General features: G+C 40.2%; 1 protein-coding gene across 1 annotated transcript in view; it reads right to left on the bottom strand.

The window, feature by feature from the left end:
• Positions 1–17,896, bottom strand: part of CFDP1 (chromatin remodeling protein CFDP1) — a 106,951-nt gene that overhangs the window by 37,260 nt on the left and 51,795 nt on the right. Inside the window, exon 5 of the mRNA XM_089692852.1 lies at positions 12,134–12,253. Within this exon, the coding sequence (XP_089548978.1) occupies positions 12,134–12,253 (120 nt within the window). The remainder of the gene's footprint in view (positions 1–12,133; positions 12,254–17,896) is intronic.

The raw sequence follows: 17,896 nt of genomic DNA, 5'->3' as shown, positions 1-17,896 counted from the left end.
GGTTCACTTGAATGATAATCACACTCCCCGATTAACAGATGACCACTAGACGGAGAATCTGCAAACCAGTTTATGAAATGTAATAAACAAAATATGGAACAGCAAACAGGCAAAATGTGGCGATCACATCAATACCTTCATGTATTTGTGACGATAATAAAAATAATTTACCTACTAAAAAAAAAAATATATATATATATATACATATACATACACACATACACACAGTTTCTGTCTCCCCTGTTAAAGAATATATAAACCCACTTTTTAAATTCCTGCTATGTGCCTGCTGTGCCATGTGCTTGTATGAAAAAGTATCCTGTTCTCTTTGTATTGCTTCCATTGTGTGAAATCCCTGGTGTTCCCACCAGTTCCTCTGCTTTCCCAATAAAAACCAACCACACTAGGTATGCGAGCACAGCATGGTAAGTTTTCTGGCTGTGCTGGGAACTCAATGTGACTACTCCAATGACCAGTCTTGTCCTGACATCCCCAACCCTGCACAGCCATTCACTGAGAAGATCAGTGTACTTCGGTTTCCATTTCCCTATCTCTTATGCAACTGAGAACAGAGGGAATGTGATCATTTAGAAAAAGGGAAAAAAAGTGTATATATTAGGTTTTTTTTAATATCTATACACAAATGTTTGTCTTTAAACTGAATAGGTTGTTTTACAAGGAGAGGGTTTAAAATCACTTTAATGTTGGGAGACAGACAAATCTTCCCAATCACATGATCTGTTGCCACAGCGGTCACGTGATTGGGAGGCCGTCCCAGTGGTTCCTGACTGCAAATAATGAATGTGAACTGTCAGTGGCAGCTTGGTCTGTGCACTGGGAATGTTTTTAGCACAGAGCCTCAGAGCTGCATGGGAGCACATGTGTGCGCAGCAGGGCCATCCGTTCTGCCACATATATGGTGTAAAAAAATTGACAGTAAAGTCCAAGTATATGTTGATCGGTCAGGCAGAGAAAGGGTAAAAACGATAATAAACATGACAGGTCAGAGCACACGAACTGCCCTCTTTAAACTCCACAGTTAAATGTCATATAAAATCTCGGTTCTCTGTTGTGCTGACAGCATCTCCCTACTGACCCAATGATCTCACCATAAACCAGCTCATAAAACGTCCCCAGCCCACTGGAAAGTATTATGAAGATGAAGCATCATGGCTGGCAGACAAGCAGGCCACATCTGTTTAACAAGAGCTGCATAGAGACAGGTACTGAACAGGCTGGAGTGTAAAGACCCTCATAAACTCTATTATTCAATCTATGTAAATCATTTAATAACAGGCTGGAACATCCTCAAAAGATTAATAGCAGGTTGTAAAGTACTTCATTAAGACGGCCCCAGGCTATAATGTTCAAGTCATTTGATACTATGTGGTCTGCACACTTTAATTTGTTCAGCTACTGAACTAGAGTAAACAAGTTAACCATTGAGGAAATGGATGGTGCTGGAAATAATGGGCGTCTTTGAAATATGAACTCCAGGGAGATATAAAGTACAAATTAAATCTGGCCATAAACTGGATCGTTGATTGCTGATCAAAAAAATAAATAAATAGAACAAAACAAACGGATTCCATTCAAGGTGGATGGATCCTCCCTGAAGTGCTTTTGTATTCTGACAGCGGGACTCCCCCACCATCGGAATACGCTGCAGCTGATTAATCAAAATTAAAATAAACCAACAATTCCGATCAAGAGGCGTCGGTAATTACATCAACTCCTGTCAAATGGGAACATCCACAGATGGATTAATATTTGTCCAGTCCCTGTTGAACTGGATGATTTTTGATCCATCTATGGCCTGCCTAAAGTGGCATTAACCACTCGCCCTCCAGAGGATTTACCCCCCTTCATGACCAGGCCATTTTTTCCAGTGCGGCGCTGCGTTATTTTAACTGACAAAATGCTGCACCCAAATGAAATTTCTGTTCCTTTTCCCCCACAAATAGAGCTTTCATTTGGTGGTATTTGATCACCTGTGCGGTTTCTATTTTTTCTGCTATACATAAAAAAAGACCAACAATTTTGAAAAAAAAAAAAAACCCAATATTTTGGACTTTTTGCTATAAAACATCCAGTAAAAAAAAATTTTAAAAATCAAATTCCGTCATAAATTTAGGGCAAAATGTATTCAGCTACATATCTGCTAAAAAAAAATCCCAATACATGTAAATTAAATAGTTTACTTGAAAGTTATAGCGTCTACAAATGGCGGTATATATCCTGGAAATTTTTTTTTTTTTAAATACTAGTAATGGCGGCGATCAGAGACTTATAGCGCGACTGCAACGGGTATTCTGACACTGCGTGGAAATTAACTGCCACTGACATCTCCAGTGACACTATTACAGTGATCAATGCTAATAAAAAGCACTGACACTGTACTATTGACACTAGGCAGGAAAATGTAATAAATAATATTAAACGAGCACTGGGTAAAATAGATAAAGCTGCTGGCATAAAAGGTAAAACCTCTAAATCCTTCTCATAGAATCAGAACATATATATATGCAGCGCTGTAAAATGATGATCAATAAATATATAAATTAGCTGATTACTATTATCAGAAACAATAAATAGTATAAAAGTGCGTTCCAAGGCACTAAAAGCAGTAATGTGAAACAACGTCCAGACTTGACGTCATAGAGTGCATATAGTGATATATAATAATTTCACGTTCAATAGCAATATAAAAGGTGAAATTCCGTGACTCCAGTGGCTGTAAAATGAGTGTAGATTGCACTAACCAGACAGCGCAATGTATTGCGCATTTGAGTAAATCAAAACCAACGCCTGGTCATCTGGATCTGGGAAATGGAACACTGGGGGTCATCTGGCAAGTGTCAGCAAGGCAGGTAACACACCGTATGAATATCCAGGCTCCAGAAATGCACTCTCCCAACAGCAGGGGGAACCATTCATGTAGGTAAATGCAGAGTCACAAGGATTCACCTTAGAGGGGGGGCTCATAATAAACAAAAACGTGGACGGCTGGTGGCCATTTTGGTTTCTGTCAGTACCAGATGTGAGTGTATATTTCCTGTTATACTATCCATATGATTATAATAAAAGTACTACACTATTGGAGATTCTTTTCTCTGGCTTGTTTATTATGAGTCCCCCCTCTAAGGTGAATCCTTGTGACTCTGCATTTACCTTCACGAATGGTTCCCCCTGCTGTTGGGAGAGTGCATTTCTGGAGCCTGGATATTCATAAGGTGTGTTACCTGCCTTGCTGATGCTTGCCAGATGACCCCCAGTGTTCCATTTTCCAGATTCAGATGACCAGGAGTTGGTTTTGATTTACTCAAATGCGCATTAGATTGCGCTGTCTGGTTAGTGCAATCTACACTCATTTTACAGCCACTGGAGTCACAGAATTTCACCTTTATATTGCTATTGAACTTGAAATTATTATATATAACTATATGTACTTTATGACGTCAAGTCTGGACGTTGTTTCACATTACTGCTTTTAGCGCCTTGGAGCGCACTTTTATACTATTTATTGTTTATGATAATAGTAATTAGCTAATTTATATATTTACTAGGCAGGAAAAGGTAACATCTGGGGCGATCAAAGGGTTAACTGTGTGCCATTTTACAACATGTGCTGTGTGTGTTTTACTTGGAAAACATGCCTCTGTATTTCTCTGCTGTGCAGAGAAATACACAGCAGCATGTTAATGCTGGCAGGAGAGAGACCTCCAGAGAATCTCCAGCCAGGACCCGGTGATTGACATCCGTAGCTGCCAACGACAGTGCAGGTAGGGCGGCACGCACCCCCTACCAGGAAATGCAAATGACGTATATATATGCTGCCCTACACACCCTGTAGCAGTATTTCTGCTATAGGGCGGAGGGCAACTGTTTAAAGCTCAAAAGCAACATCTATATTACGGCTTACCAATATGATGCTAGCTGCATTAGTTGTCTTTTTTGGGCTTTCTTTCTTATATTTTCTTCTGGTAAGTAAGTCTGCAAGCCAGTAAATCTGTTGTTTTTCAACAGAACAAGCTCTCCTCCAGTGTATCAGTTTACAGGGATGACACAAACCATTTACCACGGACAGGGATGCTTCCAATGATCATCTTTATTTATTGATGTAAAACATTTATAACAAAAGGAAAAAAAAATGGTGGCTGTAACTGCTTTATAAAAAGTTAGCTGGAGATGATCTTCAATTTGTTTGTTTGCAAACAACTGTAATAAATAAAATAACCAGCCTAATGCTTCTCCTTTCATTTTCCAGTCACAAGCTGGCAGTGGAAAGGAGGAAACCAGAAAGTATAAGTGAACTGAAATCGTGAAAAAAACAGGTCTCCTCCAGATAAAGCTGTGCTGTGTGACAGAGCTGTGCAAATCTATGAACTGGATGGGCAGAAATACAAGTCCTCCTTTATATGCATTTCATCTTTGTATATAGTGGTTTGCCTAGAAATTGGCTTTAACTGCAAACCTCAGCTTTGAAAAGCGGGCATCATGCATATGCAATGGAAGAAAAGCACACAGATCAGTTTTCACACTGCAATCAGATTTTCACAGTTCTGCCTAAATTTCATATCAGATTATAAAAGCTGAAAGCACCTGAATGGTTAATAACAGGAATTTTCAGTGCTCCAGTTTTTAGAAATCCAATGTTTAATATTAGCTGTTTTTTTCCCCCATTTAGATTGGGATGAACTCGGGAAGGGTTGAAACGTCTGTCAGGTTTGTATTGTTGTCTGTATTTCTACTACAGGAAGAAATCTTCTGTATTTGTCCTGGTGACCACTGACATCCAGACAGAAAATGATGGGGTATTTGACATGTTACTGATGCTGCAGATGGGAAGAAATCTTCCAATGAGGACATCTGCTCAAGTGAAAACTGTCAAAGAGGAGACATCCTATCACTTTGGAGAGATTTCTTATCACTTCCTGCTATGTCCCCAAGACAGGAAGTAAAGGCACATGTCTGAAGCTGGCACAGAACATAAGATGAAATGGGTTTTAATTATTCCCTACTCAAAAAAAAAAAAAGTTGTTTTGGTTAAAGGTCTTCTTTAGTAAGGCAGTCCATACATTTTTCATTTTTTTTTCATTACGCATGAAAAAAAAAAATTATCCAATTACCCCATCCACGCATTCAATGTGGATGGGGGAATCACTCCCGCCGAGCTATTATATTCCGACAGTGATCAGTGCCACTGGCTATACCCAGCAGCACTGATTTATGGGAAAAGCGCCATTGACCATGCTAGCTCAGCATCCAAAGCACCTATCAAATACAGGAAACATGGAATTTGCCAACTTGGGCGCAGGAAGAGTTCCTTTTGGTGACACTTCTTTAAGAAAACAAAGTCACTTTGCAGTCATAGCTCAGTGTGCACTCTGAACGTGCTCTGTGTGCTGGCTGTAACTATGAACTGGCTAGGGTATTCCGTCTTGCCCAGCTACTGCAGTATTTGTTGACAGTGTATAGTTACATAGGTGGTAAGGAAGAATAAAAATGTCGGTCCATCTAGTTCAACCTGTATGGGTGTGTGTATGCATTTAGGTTTCTGACACTTCCCATATCCCTACATATTGGTTACACTAAGATGTCCATCTAAGAGGTTTTTTTTTAAACTGTTAACACTTCCCACTGACACCACCGATTGTGGAAAGGAGTTCCACATCCTTACTGCTCTAACAGTAAAGAACCCCTCAAGCAGTTTAGGGTTAAACCGCTTCTTGTCCAATTTAATTGAATAGCCGTGTGTCTTCCTCAGCAACCCGAGACTGAATAGTTTTCTTCCTATGGTAGAATCACCATTTACTGTATATATTGCGATCATATCCCCTCCTAGGTGTCTTTTCTCCAAGGAAAGTAAACTTAATGTGTGCCTATCTTCATAACTGAGGCCCTCCAGCCCCCTTAGGTCTCATTCACAAGGGCATTTAATTTGTCCATTTTTCATCCATTTGTTGATGGATGAAAAACAGACACCAATGCATCTCTATGGGCAAGCGGATGATCATTCGTTGACATCCGTTCCTATTACCATTCGTTTTTTGAAAGAAACCCCACTTTTTCTTCTGTAACAAAACGGAACAGATGAAAAACGGATGTAAACAAATGGTCTATTCTTGCATGGATGTAAAAAAACGAATGTAAAAACTGATCCATTTTTTTCTTTGAAAAAACGTGACTGAACTGATGAAAAAATGGAATGCCTGTGAAAGGACGCTTATTAGTTTTGTTGTCCCTCTCTAGACTCTCTCCAGTTCTAGTACATCCTTCCTGAGGACTGATGACCAGAAATGGACAGCATACTCAAGATGTGGCCAAACCAGAGTTTTGCAAAGTGATAGAATTATAGATTTAATTATAAAAGACTCCTTTTTAATACATGCTAATAGTCTGTTGGCCTTGCTTGCTGTAGCTTGGGTTTGCATGCTATTTCTGAGTCTGTCATCATCTAAGGCCCCCATATCCTTTTCCACCCTTGATTTTCCCAGAGGCTCTCCCCCTAGCGTGTAGCCTGTGTTTATACTTTTAACGCCCAAGTGCATTACTTTACATTTATCAATATTAAACCTCATTTACCATGTAGTTGCCTAACCCTCTAATTTATTGAGGTAAAGTTTAAAGTTGTGAAGTGATTACCCTGCTCAGCTTCATATCGTCAGCAGATACTGAGATTGAACTCTTTATACCATTTGCTTTACCATTTATGAACAAGTTAAACAGAATTGGTCCCATGCCCCACTCACAACTCTAGACCATTCAAAAGTTACACCATTAATCACCACCCTTTGGTTGTGCCCATGTTACCAGATTCTATCCAGGCACATACACTATCATCAATGCCAACAGACCTCAATTTGTAAATTAAGCATTTATGGGGTACCGTGTCAAATGATTTGGCAAAGTCTAGATACACGACATCCACAGGCCAACAGCGTATGATTCTCAATTACCTGCAAGGGCGCTGGTTGACGTTCTTGTAGTTCATTGATGCTTTCTGCCATTCAGCAGCTGTCTGCCTGTACCGGTGGTATAGACAGTGCAGACAGTGTACTGAGAGCCTGCAGGAGTCTGGCATCGAAGTAGAATCGCGGGTACAATGCCATACAGGCTATTGTGTAAAAAAAAAAAAAAATAAATGCTCATTTTGTTTAACTGCAAAAAATACGTGCATTTATTATTTTTTTGTAAAAGGTGAACTTATCCTTTAAAGGAAGACCAACTCACCAGTGCTGTACCAATATATTTATCCATTGCCTGTTTTGGATTCCATCACCTCTGAGCAAGGATGGCTCCATCTGCCATATCTCTACAACACAGATGAAATGCTTTTATTTCTGACTAACAAAGTAGTGAAAATAAAATTGGATTAGCCAGATGAACATCTAAATAAAAAGGACAATGGTAGCCCAGGTATTTCTCTCAAGACAGATTCTCTTTGGTGATTGGCCATGGATAAATACATTTAGATAATAAAAAGATCTCTTATCTTGTCCCCTGCATACTCAGACCCAACTCAGATGATATGGAACACTTGCAGTGAATGGATCTCTCAGTTTTATACGGGGAAATGGAACAATAGCCTGACTTCTGCAGAGATATTACGATAGTTGGTAAATTTCCACTGCCAGTAATGAGCTCTTACAACCCTCAAGCATGCCTATCCTTGTTCTGTTAACACCTGCACCTTCCAGTCATTAGAAATAATGATTGAACCAGTCTCTTAAAGGAAATCCTGTACTAAGAAAATACATACAATGCTGCACTCTCTGGTTTAAAATATTGCTTGGCTGTAGTATACAGATCCAAAGGCTTCAATACATTTAGAGTTAGTTACCAGGAAAAACTATGTAAACTGAGAATTTTCCCTTCCTATGACTTCACTAGCTAAATGCTTGTTATGGATCATTGACTCAAAATATACTAGGGCCAGAGCCAGCCAGGTAATTAGCATCTATAGAATGTCAGCAATGGTACCCTCCATATTTCTTTCAAATAGGTTTCCTTTTAATTGCACATATCAGGCTGTAACGGCAGCCAAAATGTTGGCCATAAATACACTAAGGCTAGCCAAAAATGTGGCCGAATTTCAATCCATCTATGACCAGCTTAATGAGTTTACATCAAAGTGTCAGCAGAAAATCTAATTTTCGCCCTCTTCTGATTTCAGATCTCTGTATTCTCAGTGATGGGTTTTTCACAAGAATGACTATAACCGAAGAGCTTTCTATCAAGCACACACCTCAACATAGAAATGTGGGGATTCCATAAGCTCAACTCACTAATGAACTTTCCCCTTTAATTAAGCCAGACTATAATAAAAGGATTGTCTTTAAACTCTTGGTTACATTACCAGACACTTCAAAATAAAAAGTAGTCAAGAAGTCCTGAAACATACACCCTGCTGAATATTTCAGAACTCCCATACAGAAAATTTATACTGAAATTCACCTCCTTTTGTGTTTTAAATAGTCAACTTATTTAAAGGATAAGTTCACCTGTCAAAAAAACAAAAACGCACATTGCTTTGTCAGTAAAAAAAATGTGCATTTACTATTATAATTTTTTAGGAATCTATAAAGCATTGTGCCCACGATCAGCAAATCACAGGTGCAATGCAGGGCTTCTGAAGACTGTCAGTGTAAAGTATCTGTCTGTTTGTACCTTGTACGGGCAGTTAAACAATGACTGAAGACTGTCACTGAAGAACTACCTAGAATGCTCACCAGTGCCCTGGTAGTTAAATGAGAGTTACAAGCGGTCAGGCACAAAGGATGTTGGTACTTGTAGTTAATTCATTCAGAGAACTCTGAATGAATGACGCAGAGCCCCGCACAGTCGTAGTGTTTTCAAATTGATCCCCAGCCTGCTGTCGCAATTAGCAGGCGGATTGGGGGGAGGCTGCAAGAGCAAGAATGTGTTACATGTTCCACCCTAAAAACGAGTGAAACATATAACGTGCTCCCATAGGTGAACTTAGCCTTTAATGGCATTCATTCAAACCTGCACATAAAGCAACTCATAATAAATTAGGTTGCGAACACCTGAAATATACAGCAAGGATTTTCTGATCCAACAAACGTTAGTGCTGCAAGCACATTTGTAAGAAACTGTAAGTAGGCGTCTTTTATTTTAAAGCGGTGTGTTCAGCAACAATGGTGTTGAAAGGTCAGTAGACAACTACAGCAAACAGATTTCAACTAAGAGCCCAGCAACACTTCCCTATTTGTCCCCTGCACTTCACCTGATTTCTAAAGTTAAAGTGTTCGTTTACCTTTTCAGAAAAAAAAAGGAAAGGTGAACACTGTTCAATCCCCCCACCACCCCTGGTCCCCACTGTACTTAACTCTAGGAATGCAGAGCTGTCAGTGCCCACACAGCTGGTCCAGCAGTCCAGGGATTTGAAATCCCTTGCTCTTCTCTGTGCAGCGCTTCTGGGACAGACCAGAACAATCCTGATTGGTCAGCCCCTGCACAGTGAATCGCTCTGGTCTATCCAAGAAGTACTGCACGAAAAAGAGGGAGAGGAGCAGGGATTTGAAATCCCCAGGCTGATGGAATAGCTGCGTGGGTACACACAGCTCAGCATCCCTGGAGGTAAGTACTGCAGGGACCAAGGCGTGAATACAGTGTTAGTTCATCTTTTCTGAAAAATTGAACACTTTAAAGAAACGAGTTATAGGAACAGCGAAATAAGTGTTACCCAAGCTCTACTGCTATATTTAGGGTTCAGAGACTGGAGACTGTGCCCTGCCTAGGGTGTTCATCACCTACAGCAATAAGTCCATAACATGTATAGCCGGCCACCCGAGGACTCTTGACAAAAATTGTTTATTGGCTACAAATACAGTGACACAGTATCCAAAATGCTAACACGTTTCGGCTTACACAGCCATGTGTTGTATTGACCCTTAATTGCTTTTAACTGATGGAATGCCATACCTTTGTTCAGTGGACTGTAAGAGTATAGATTTCAGAATTGTAAATATATTTTTATTCGCTATGAGGAAGGCTGTGTAGACCGAAATGCGTTACAATTTTGCATACTGTGTCACTGTATATGTAGCCAATAAACCATTTTTGTACTCTGAGTGGCTGGCTATACATGTTGTATATGTGACCTCATGAACGTTCCTGTGCAGTTCTGCAGTAGGAGGATCTAAACAGATTTATTTCCCTTTTTAAAATTTGAAGAAAATCTTTAACAAATAAAATGTTAAAAGAGTGCTGTCTTTATCCCTTAGTTTGTAAAGTAGCTATATAAAAAAAAGAAATCCCAGCCCCACCTACATGCTTGAAGGCATTCTGTGTATAACTGACAAAGCCAGATGGGATGAAAGGTGGATGTGTCCCTACCAGGGCTGCTGTTAGAAACCACGGGGCCCTATACAGCCAACCTGACAGCCCCCCCAATAAAACACAGTTTTCTATAGTTCAGTTATAAATGAACACAGTGAGTGATCGGTATCAAATCAATCATTCAGAAAAAGAAAGGGCTGGTAAATGTGATCTTCCCCCACTCTCCATCCTGAAGGATCCCATTGTGTTCTTGCAGCTGCAAGTGGAAAGGAGAAGAAGGAAGCCGGCAGCACTGTGGGGGGCACGGGATGTAGGGATCGATTTCAGTAAATGCCCCCCCCCCGCTGTGCCAATCACCCTCCCTGCACACATCTGATTTACCCAGCTGCCTGGGTCCCCTTGCTGGCCTGGGCCCAATAAAGGAGGACCGGTGGTACCCCCTTATCCACAGCCCTGGTCCCTACTATGTTATGTTGCAGTATAATCTGATCTCCCCGACAATCAAACCTAGGCAGAGCACAGCTGTTTAAAGATGTTGTCCCCACTTACCACCCCCTGGCTGCAAGTAGTAAATATGAAATATTAACATACTATATTTCAGAAAGCTACCCCTTTCTGCCATCAGTGACATAGCTCATTACAAGGATGGGCCAACAGAATTGTATTTCTTGTGTGTTGGAGGGAATGGGCAGAGCTTTGCCTATTAGAACAGCCCCGACTATCAGGGGAAGCAGAGAATACTGAATGTTGGTTTCTGCACTTCATACTCATCAGGAGCGTTTGCATTTCAAGAAGTAACAGACGTCAACCACAAACTAAAAATGAGATGCAAGGCAGAAGCTAGGAGTGTTCTAGCAACCAAACTACTCCTTTCCAGCTTATATGAGAACAGTTTTACTTCCTGAGGGATTTGCAGTTCTGTTCTGCCTTACAACTTGCACATCTTTACATGCAGACCCACACCCTCCTGAGCCCCCATTGTGACAGCAAGCCGGGAATGTTCTCCCCACACCCGCTGTCACAGTTTTAAAAAAATGTGGCCATGTGGGGTTTTGCCCACCCTGCCGCGTCATTTGTTCACATAGCTCTGTGAATGGAAGAACTACAACTACCATCAGCCATTGTGGATGACGGCTTGTAGCTCTCAATGAACTACCAGAGCGCTGCTGAATGCTCCAGTAGTTTATTGATTCTTCCTGTCATTCAGTATCTGCCTGCCTGTACAAGGTACAGGCAGACAGCTACACTGACAGTCTGCAGGAGCCTGGCATTGCACCCACGATCTGCTGATTGAGGATGCAATGCATTACAGGCTCCTAATTAAAGAATAATAAAAGCACATTTTTTACCTGCAAAAAAGATGTGCATTTATTATTGTTTTTTATTTAAGATGAACCTATCCTTTAACCCTTGCAGTGTGGGGGCAGCTCCACTGCAAGGGATAATTTAACATTTTCTTTTCTAGAAGTGGGCTTTAACTTTGTATTATTTGGCCATTTGCAGTTGCCTTTAATGGTTAAAAATTTGTTAGCTCTCGGTTATTGCTACCTTAGGTAGCTTTGGGCTATGGATAGCACCTCAATTATGTCAATGGGTATTATGTGACACACTTTTACTTGCTGGAGGAGACTCATATTCTGCTCTCTCCAGAATGACCCTTAATGTACAATACACATGGGAGTCACCTCTACACTGAGTTCCCCTTAAAATGAAGGATACGTCAAGGGGTGATATGGCGATTTTTAGGAACATGCATTCCCAAAGGCTGTCCAAAGCTGGGCTTTTTTGAATTGAAGGAATGAGTGTTATGATGTAATGAAGGACTTACCTTGATCCAGCTGCCTCGCTAGTTCTTGTGGGCACTGGGGTCTCTTCTTCTGGGCCTTTCTCCTGCTGCTTGATAAATTCCTTAGCTTCCTTGGATGACAAGTCCACTTCCTTTGTAACCCTGATGAGAATACAGAGTATTTTGTTAATAAGGTCCTTCAAGGACTCAAGGGAGAAAACACTGTTCACTCAGACGATTTAACAGACACTTAAAATATCTTTCATTTAAGGTTGATTGAAATTCTACTCATGAACCTACCATTCATCTTAAGAGACGGTTTCAGTTTAAAGACTTTGTACGCATAAGGACTGAGTGTGGTCTAAGTGTCCAGTTTGTGTTACTGCTCTGCATGCATAAGCATTGTAGCACAGCTCCATTCACAGATACTTGTATCAAGGTGATGAAATGCAAAAGAGGCTGCAGCAAAGTACAATAATCATAGTTTTCATTCTACCCACATTTTGACATCGCTGAACACTTTTAAAATAAAAGTATGACCAAAGCAGCAGTCCTAGGAATTTTTAATTGCTTCATAAGGAAAATACACAGTAGGTAAAGAGCATGCATTAAAAGAAAAGTAGGGCCAAAAGCTTTTTTGGCCCTACTTCTCTTTTGGGTCACAGGAGTGTATTTACTTGTGACCCGGAATCAGTCAATAGCAGGCTACTGCCTGCCATCAGCTGACATGGCAGAGCTGCTCTGGAAGGATCCTGACAATATTGTTGGGATCCACCCAGCTGCCTGATTGACTGCTTCTCAGCGCAAGGCCAAGAGCTGAGGCTCGCTGGTCGTGCCCCTTACCCTGCCCGGCGCCCCAGTGAGCGCTGTAAGAGCAGAGTGGAGGATGGTGACTAACAGTGCAATACTGCTCAAAAGTTGAGAGAGCTGGAGATGCATCACCCTGGGTTGCAGTCAAAAGAAAGCATCAGAGCTGGAATACTTGCCAACCCAGCAGGGGGGGCAATTCATGATTTGGATAGCTTGCGTGGTTTTTCACAAATCCCCTTCTTTAAAGTCCAACAGCTGAAAGATATTAGAAGGTAAGAACAGACGAAATCTAGTGTCTTGGCATCCAGGGGGGAGAAGGCAGAGTTCCCTATTACTGGTAAAGGGGAATTAGGTAGAACATGGAGGATCGCGGATTTCAAATGACGTACAACTGTTGCCAATCAGTGGATGATCCCTCAGAGACAGAGGGAGAGGACCAGGTAACTAGGACAGGCCTGGGAGTGGGAAAGGCAACATTGCTTACTCCAGTGTCACCTAGCATTTGGACTTGCTGTGTTTACACCAGTCCATGATTCTGGCTAAATGAATCACTTGATGATAGCGAAGTGGGTCAGGAAAGCCCATGCCACCGCGTAATTTGGAATAACTAAGAATTTCCCTACATATCCTGGGGGGCACAGTCCACACACAGAAATGTAGAAGTCCCTCTTAATTGAGCGGAGGAAGGATTGAGGGATAGGAATCAGAAGAGTGATGATTCCTTCCAAACCAGGAATGCGAGAGATGTCGCCATTTTTGTAAGTATCTGCAAAGAGCTGCTAGTAAGGGAGAGAAGTTTTCCTTGAAAGTTTGGGAAAGGGACAGTGTCAGATAGACATCCAAATATTTTAATTTCCCCCCAGCACAGCAAAATGGAAAGTTTCCCTGAACCGCTGGGTTTTTTTTATTTTTCACAAAATGCTAGTTTACCCCTTTTGTCATCCATTATTCCATGTTAGTGTTGCTGAACTTCTGCAGGCTTTTAGCAGCCACTTTCTATCTATGCATACTAGTGATGGCTGCATGGCATTTCTATAGGAAGGATTTTTGAAGGTGACAATAGTGGATCATACATTCGTAATAACTGAAAAAATAGCCACTTATAATCTCCACTGTAAAACCGTGTGACAGGGTGCCAATACAGAAGAGCACAAATGGACAGGAACATGGAGGGATTTACTAAAACTGGAGCACACAGAATCTGGTGCAGCTATCCAAAGTAACCAATCAGCTTCTAGGTTTTATTGTCAAAACCTAATTATACAAGCTGAAGTTAGAATCTGATTTGACTGGCACAGCTGCACCAGATTCTTGTGTGCTCCATAGTTGCATAGTTAGTCTGGCTGAAAAAAGACAAAAGTCCATCCAGTTCAACCATAAAGGAAAAAAAAAAAAGTTATAATCCTATACCCACAGTTGATACAGAGGAAGGCAAAAAAACACAGCAAAGCATGATCCAATTTGCTCCTGCTGAGGAAAAAAAATTCCTTCCTGATCCCCCGAGAGGCAATCGGATATTCCATGGATCAACTTTACCTACAAATGTTAGTATCCAGTTATATTCTGTGTATCTATGAAACAATCCAGGCCCTTTTTTGAAGCAATCCACTGAGCTGGCCAGAACCAACTCTTGAGGGAGTCTATTCCACATATTTACAGCTCTTACTGTAAAGAAACCTTTCCGTGTTTGGAGATTAAATTTATTTTTCTCCAGATGTAAATAGTGTCCCCTTGTCCTCTGTGATGACCTCAGGGTGAATAACCCTACACTGAGTTCACTATATGAACCACTGATGTATTTATACATGTTGATCATATCCCCCTTAATCTCCTCTTCTCAATAGGGAATAAATTCGGTTCCTCTGATCTTTCCTCATAGCGGATCTCCTCCATGCCTCTTATCAGTTTGGTTGCCCTTCTCTGCACTTTCTCCAGTTCCCCAATGTTCTTTTTGTGAATTGGTGCTCAAAACTGAACTGCATATTCCAGATGAGGTATTACTAATGATTTGTACCGGGGTAATATGATATCTCTCTCTCTGGAGTCTATACCTCTTAATACAAGAGAGGATTTTGCTCGCTTTAGAAACCGCAGCTTGGCATTGCATGCCATTATTAAGCTTGTGATCTACCAGAACCCCCAGATCCTTCTCCACCATTGATTCCCCCAGTTGCACCCCCCCCCCCCTAGTATGTATGCTGCATGCATAATCTTACCCCCCAAGTGCATCCAGTTTTAGTAAATCCCCCCTGTAGTGATGTCATGCTCTAACAGGAAGCACCCAAACAAGGGCTTTCCTGGCAGGGTCACTTAGCACTAATTTAAAAAATTTAAGTATAAATTCAAGTTTACGTAAAATGAAACTTACATTACAATAACATTTTAAAGATTATATGAGATTTTGACTGGATTTACCTAATAAATTTAAACATCAGTAAAATATAGCTGCAAAAAATAAATATCAAGTGCACATAGCTGAATGTATGCTTTTACTGGCGAATAATTTATATTATCATAATTTTTATTCATTTAAAGCCGATGCTAATTTTTGCACAGTGTTGTGAAAATGCTTCGATCTGAGGCTATACAGCTATAATCCAACTGTAGGAAAGCACGGAGATGAGGCATTCGAAGGTATCTGGCCATACACAAAGATTCTTGCCCACTGGGTTAAAAACAAGAAATGCAAATGCTAAACAGCATGCATGGAAAAATCTCCTGCTGCTGGCTATTGTATTCTGACAGCTGGCACACATGGCTGTCAGAATACCTGAACATTAATTGCAACGGATTGGCTGTGGCCACTTTTCAGCTAACTATTTTCCACCCAACCACATCAATTTCTCAATTGAAATTGGTCAAGCTAAGTGGTGTTGGCAGGGCTGCCCACAGCTAGAATTTTGGCTGATTTATCTGTGTATGGCCAGCTTTAAAGCTGAAATATACTCACCTTCTATTCAGCACTGCGGTGCCCTGAGCTCCCCGACGACCAATGATATGTTTGCCCTGTCTGCTTCCAGGAATTTATCTCCAGCCGGTTTTCACTGCTCGGGCTGGGCTGACATCACTCCTGCGCATGCATGGGGGCTCATTCAGCGTCGCTGAAATCATACACTGCATGTACAGGCAGCTAAGAAATCTATGCCTCTTCTGCATTCAAAACCCTGACAGTTTTTTGTTTTTTTTAAGTAAAGTTTCACTTTAAAGTGGAACTTTAGCCAGAAAATTAAGTCCTGCTAGATCACTTCAGGCTGGCTGCTTTTGCAGCTGCGTATACTGTTTAAGATCCAGTAATACACAGTCTTACCCTGCTCTGCATGTGCTCAGCTGCTCTCTATTTTTTGGCACTATGCCTAAAATCAGAGCCACTGGAGGCGGATATACTAGCAGTCTAAAGATTTACTGCTGCTCAGGGGTTCTGGGCTTCAGTAAAATGGATTCCACTAGCAAGAAGGAACAGGAGCAATGCTGGAGACAATTTCGAGCACACTATTTTAGTAGCATAATTAAAAAAAATAGTAAAAAAAAGAAAATATAGTGTAATAAAAATAAAAAAAATTGAAAAATGTGAAAAAAAACCCCACAAATTAAATTTTTTTTTTTTTTTACATAGTGTCACCAGTCAGTGTTTCTGATCACCATCACAACAGTTATATAATAACACTGTACTGGACTGGTGACAATATGTGAAAAGAAAAAAATAATAGTGGGTTTTTTTTTTTAAATTTCTACATTTTCCAAAAAATTGTAACAAAAAATGACAACCTCCAAAAAACTCACCATGCCACTTACCAAATACCTTGAACTGTTGATTTTCCAAAAATGGGTGATTTGGGGGGTATTTATACTATCCTGGAGTTTTCGGGCCTCAAAAAATGAGATGAGCCGTCAGTACATCAGGACTGATCAATTGTCAGATATATATACACCATGGTTTGTGGACTCTATAACTTTTCTACAGACTAAATAATATACACTAATTTGGGGTATTTTCATCAAAGAAATGCAGCAGAATACATTTTGACCTAAATTTATGAAGAAATTTTATTTGCAATCTTTTAGAACAGAAACAAAGAAAAAATTGGGTTTTTTTTCAAAAGTTTCAGGGTTTTTTGTTTCATTTAGCATACCACCAAAAGAAAGCTCTATTTGTGTGAAAACATTATAAAAATGTTATATGGGTACAGTGTTGCATGACTGCGCAATTGTCATTCAAAATGCGACAGCACTGAAAGCTGAAAATTGGCCTGGGCAGGAAGGGGGTAAAAGTGCTCGGTATTGAAGTGGTTAAAACATACTTTTGTGGGAATAAATGATGAGGACCAAAATAAAAGCACAAGTAGCTTTTTCCTTCAGAAATCTCAATCCAGAAGCACTCTTTCTGCTGCTTCCGGATCATCACACAATTTAAAATGCAAGTTCAGTTTATTTACTGAATAAGTTGTACTTTTATTTCAAGCATTTTTATAAGTTGCATTTCACATCTCCAGTTTAACAAAATGAATTTCAATTTGTAGAACTACTCCACATTGATTTTTTTTGTCAATTTTTCCAAAAATCTCAATTTTTTTCTGGAAAAAAAATATGGAAAAAATGTTTTTTTTCCCCCATAGCTTCAAAATTTCTGGAAATTTTATATTTCTAGTCTAAACACAAGTCAGAAAAAAAGAAAAAAAAATAGTATGCCAAAAAGTGTAATCACACTGTATACACTGGATGAAATGGAGTCTCAACTTTTTATACTGCTTTGAGAAAGTCTTTTGCTCGTTTCCATGGGCACGCTAGGTGGCAAGCAAAACGCATTCTAAGAATATGATGAAAGCTTCACTTTAAAGCAAAGAATAGTCATCGCTGACCACGCACTAGTTTCCTAGCAACAAAACACAAGTGTGACATCATTGCTCAACCCCAAGAGGTACCTGGATTATTTAAACACTACATCACTGTGAATTTTCATAAGATCCAAAATGAAAAGCATATTGGAATGCTAGCCTT

Source organism: Staurois parvus, unplaced genomic scaffold, assembly GCF_062004578.1.
Source record: "Staurois parvus isolate SC_StPar_1 unplaced genomic scaffold, SC_StPar_1.0 ptg000607l, whole genome shotgun sequence".
NCBI lineage: Eukaryota > Metazoa > Chordata > Amphibia > Anura > Ranidae > Staurois > Staurois parvus.
Note: the sequence above shows the minus strand (reverse complement) of the source record. Positions and strands in the feature narration are given on the sequence as shown.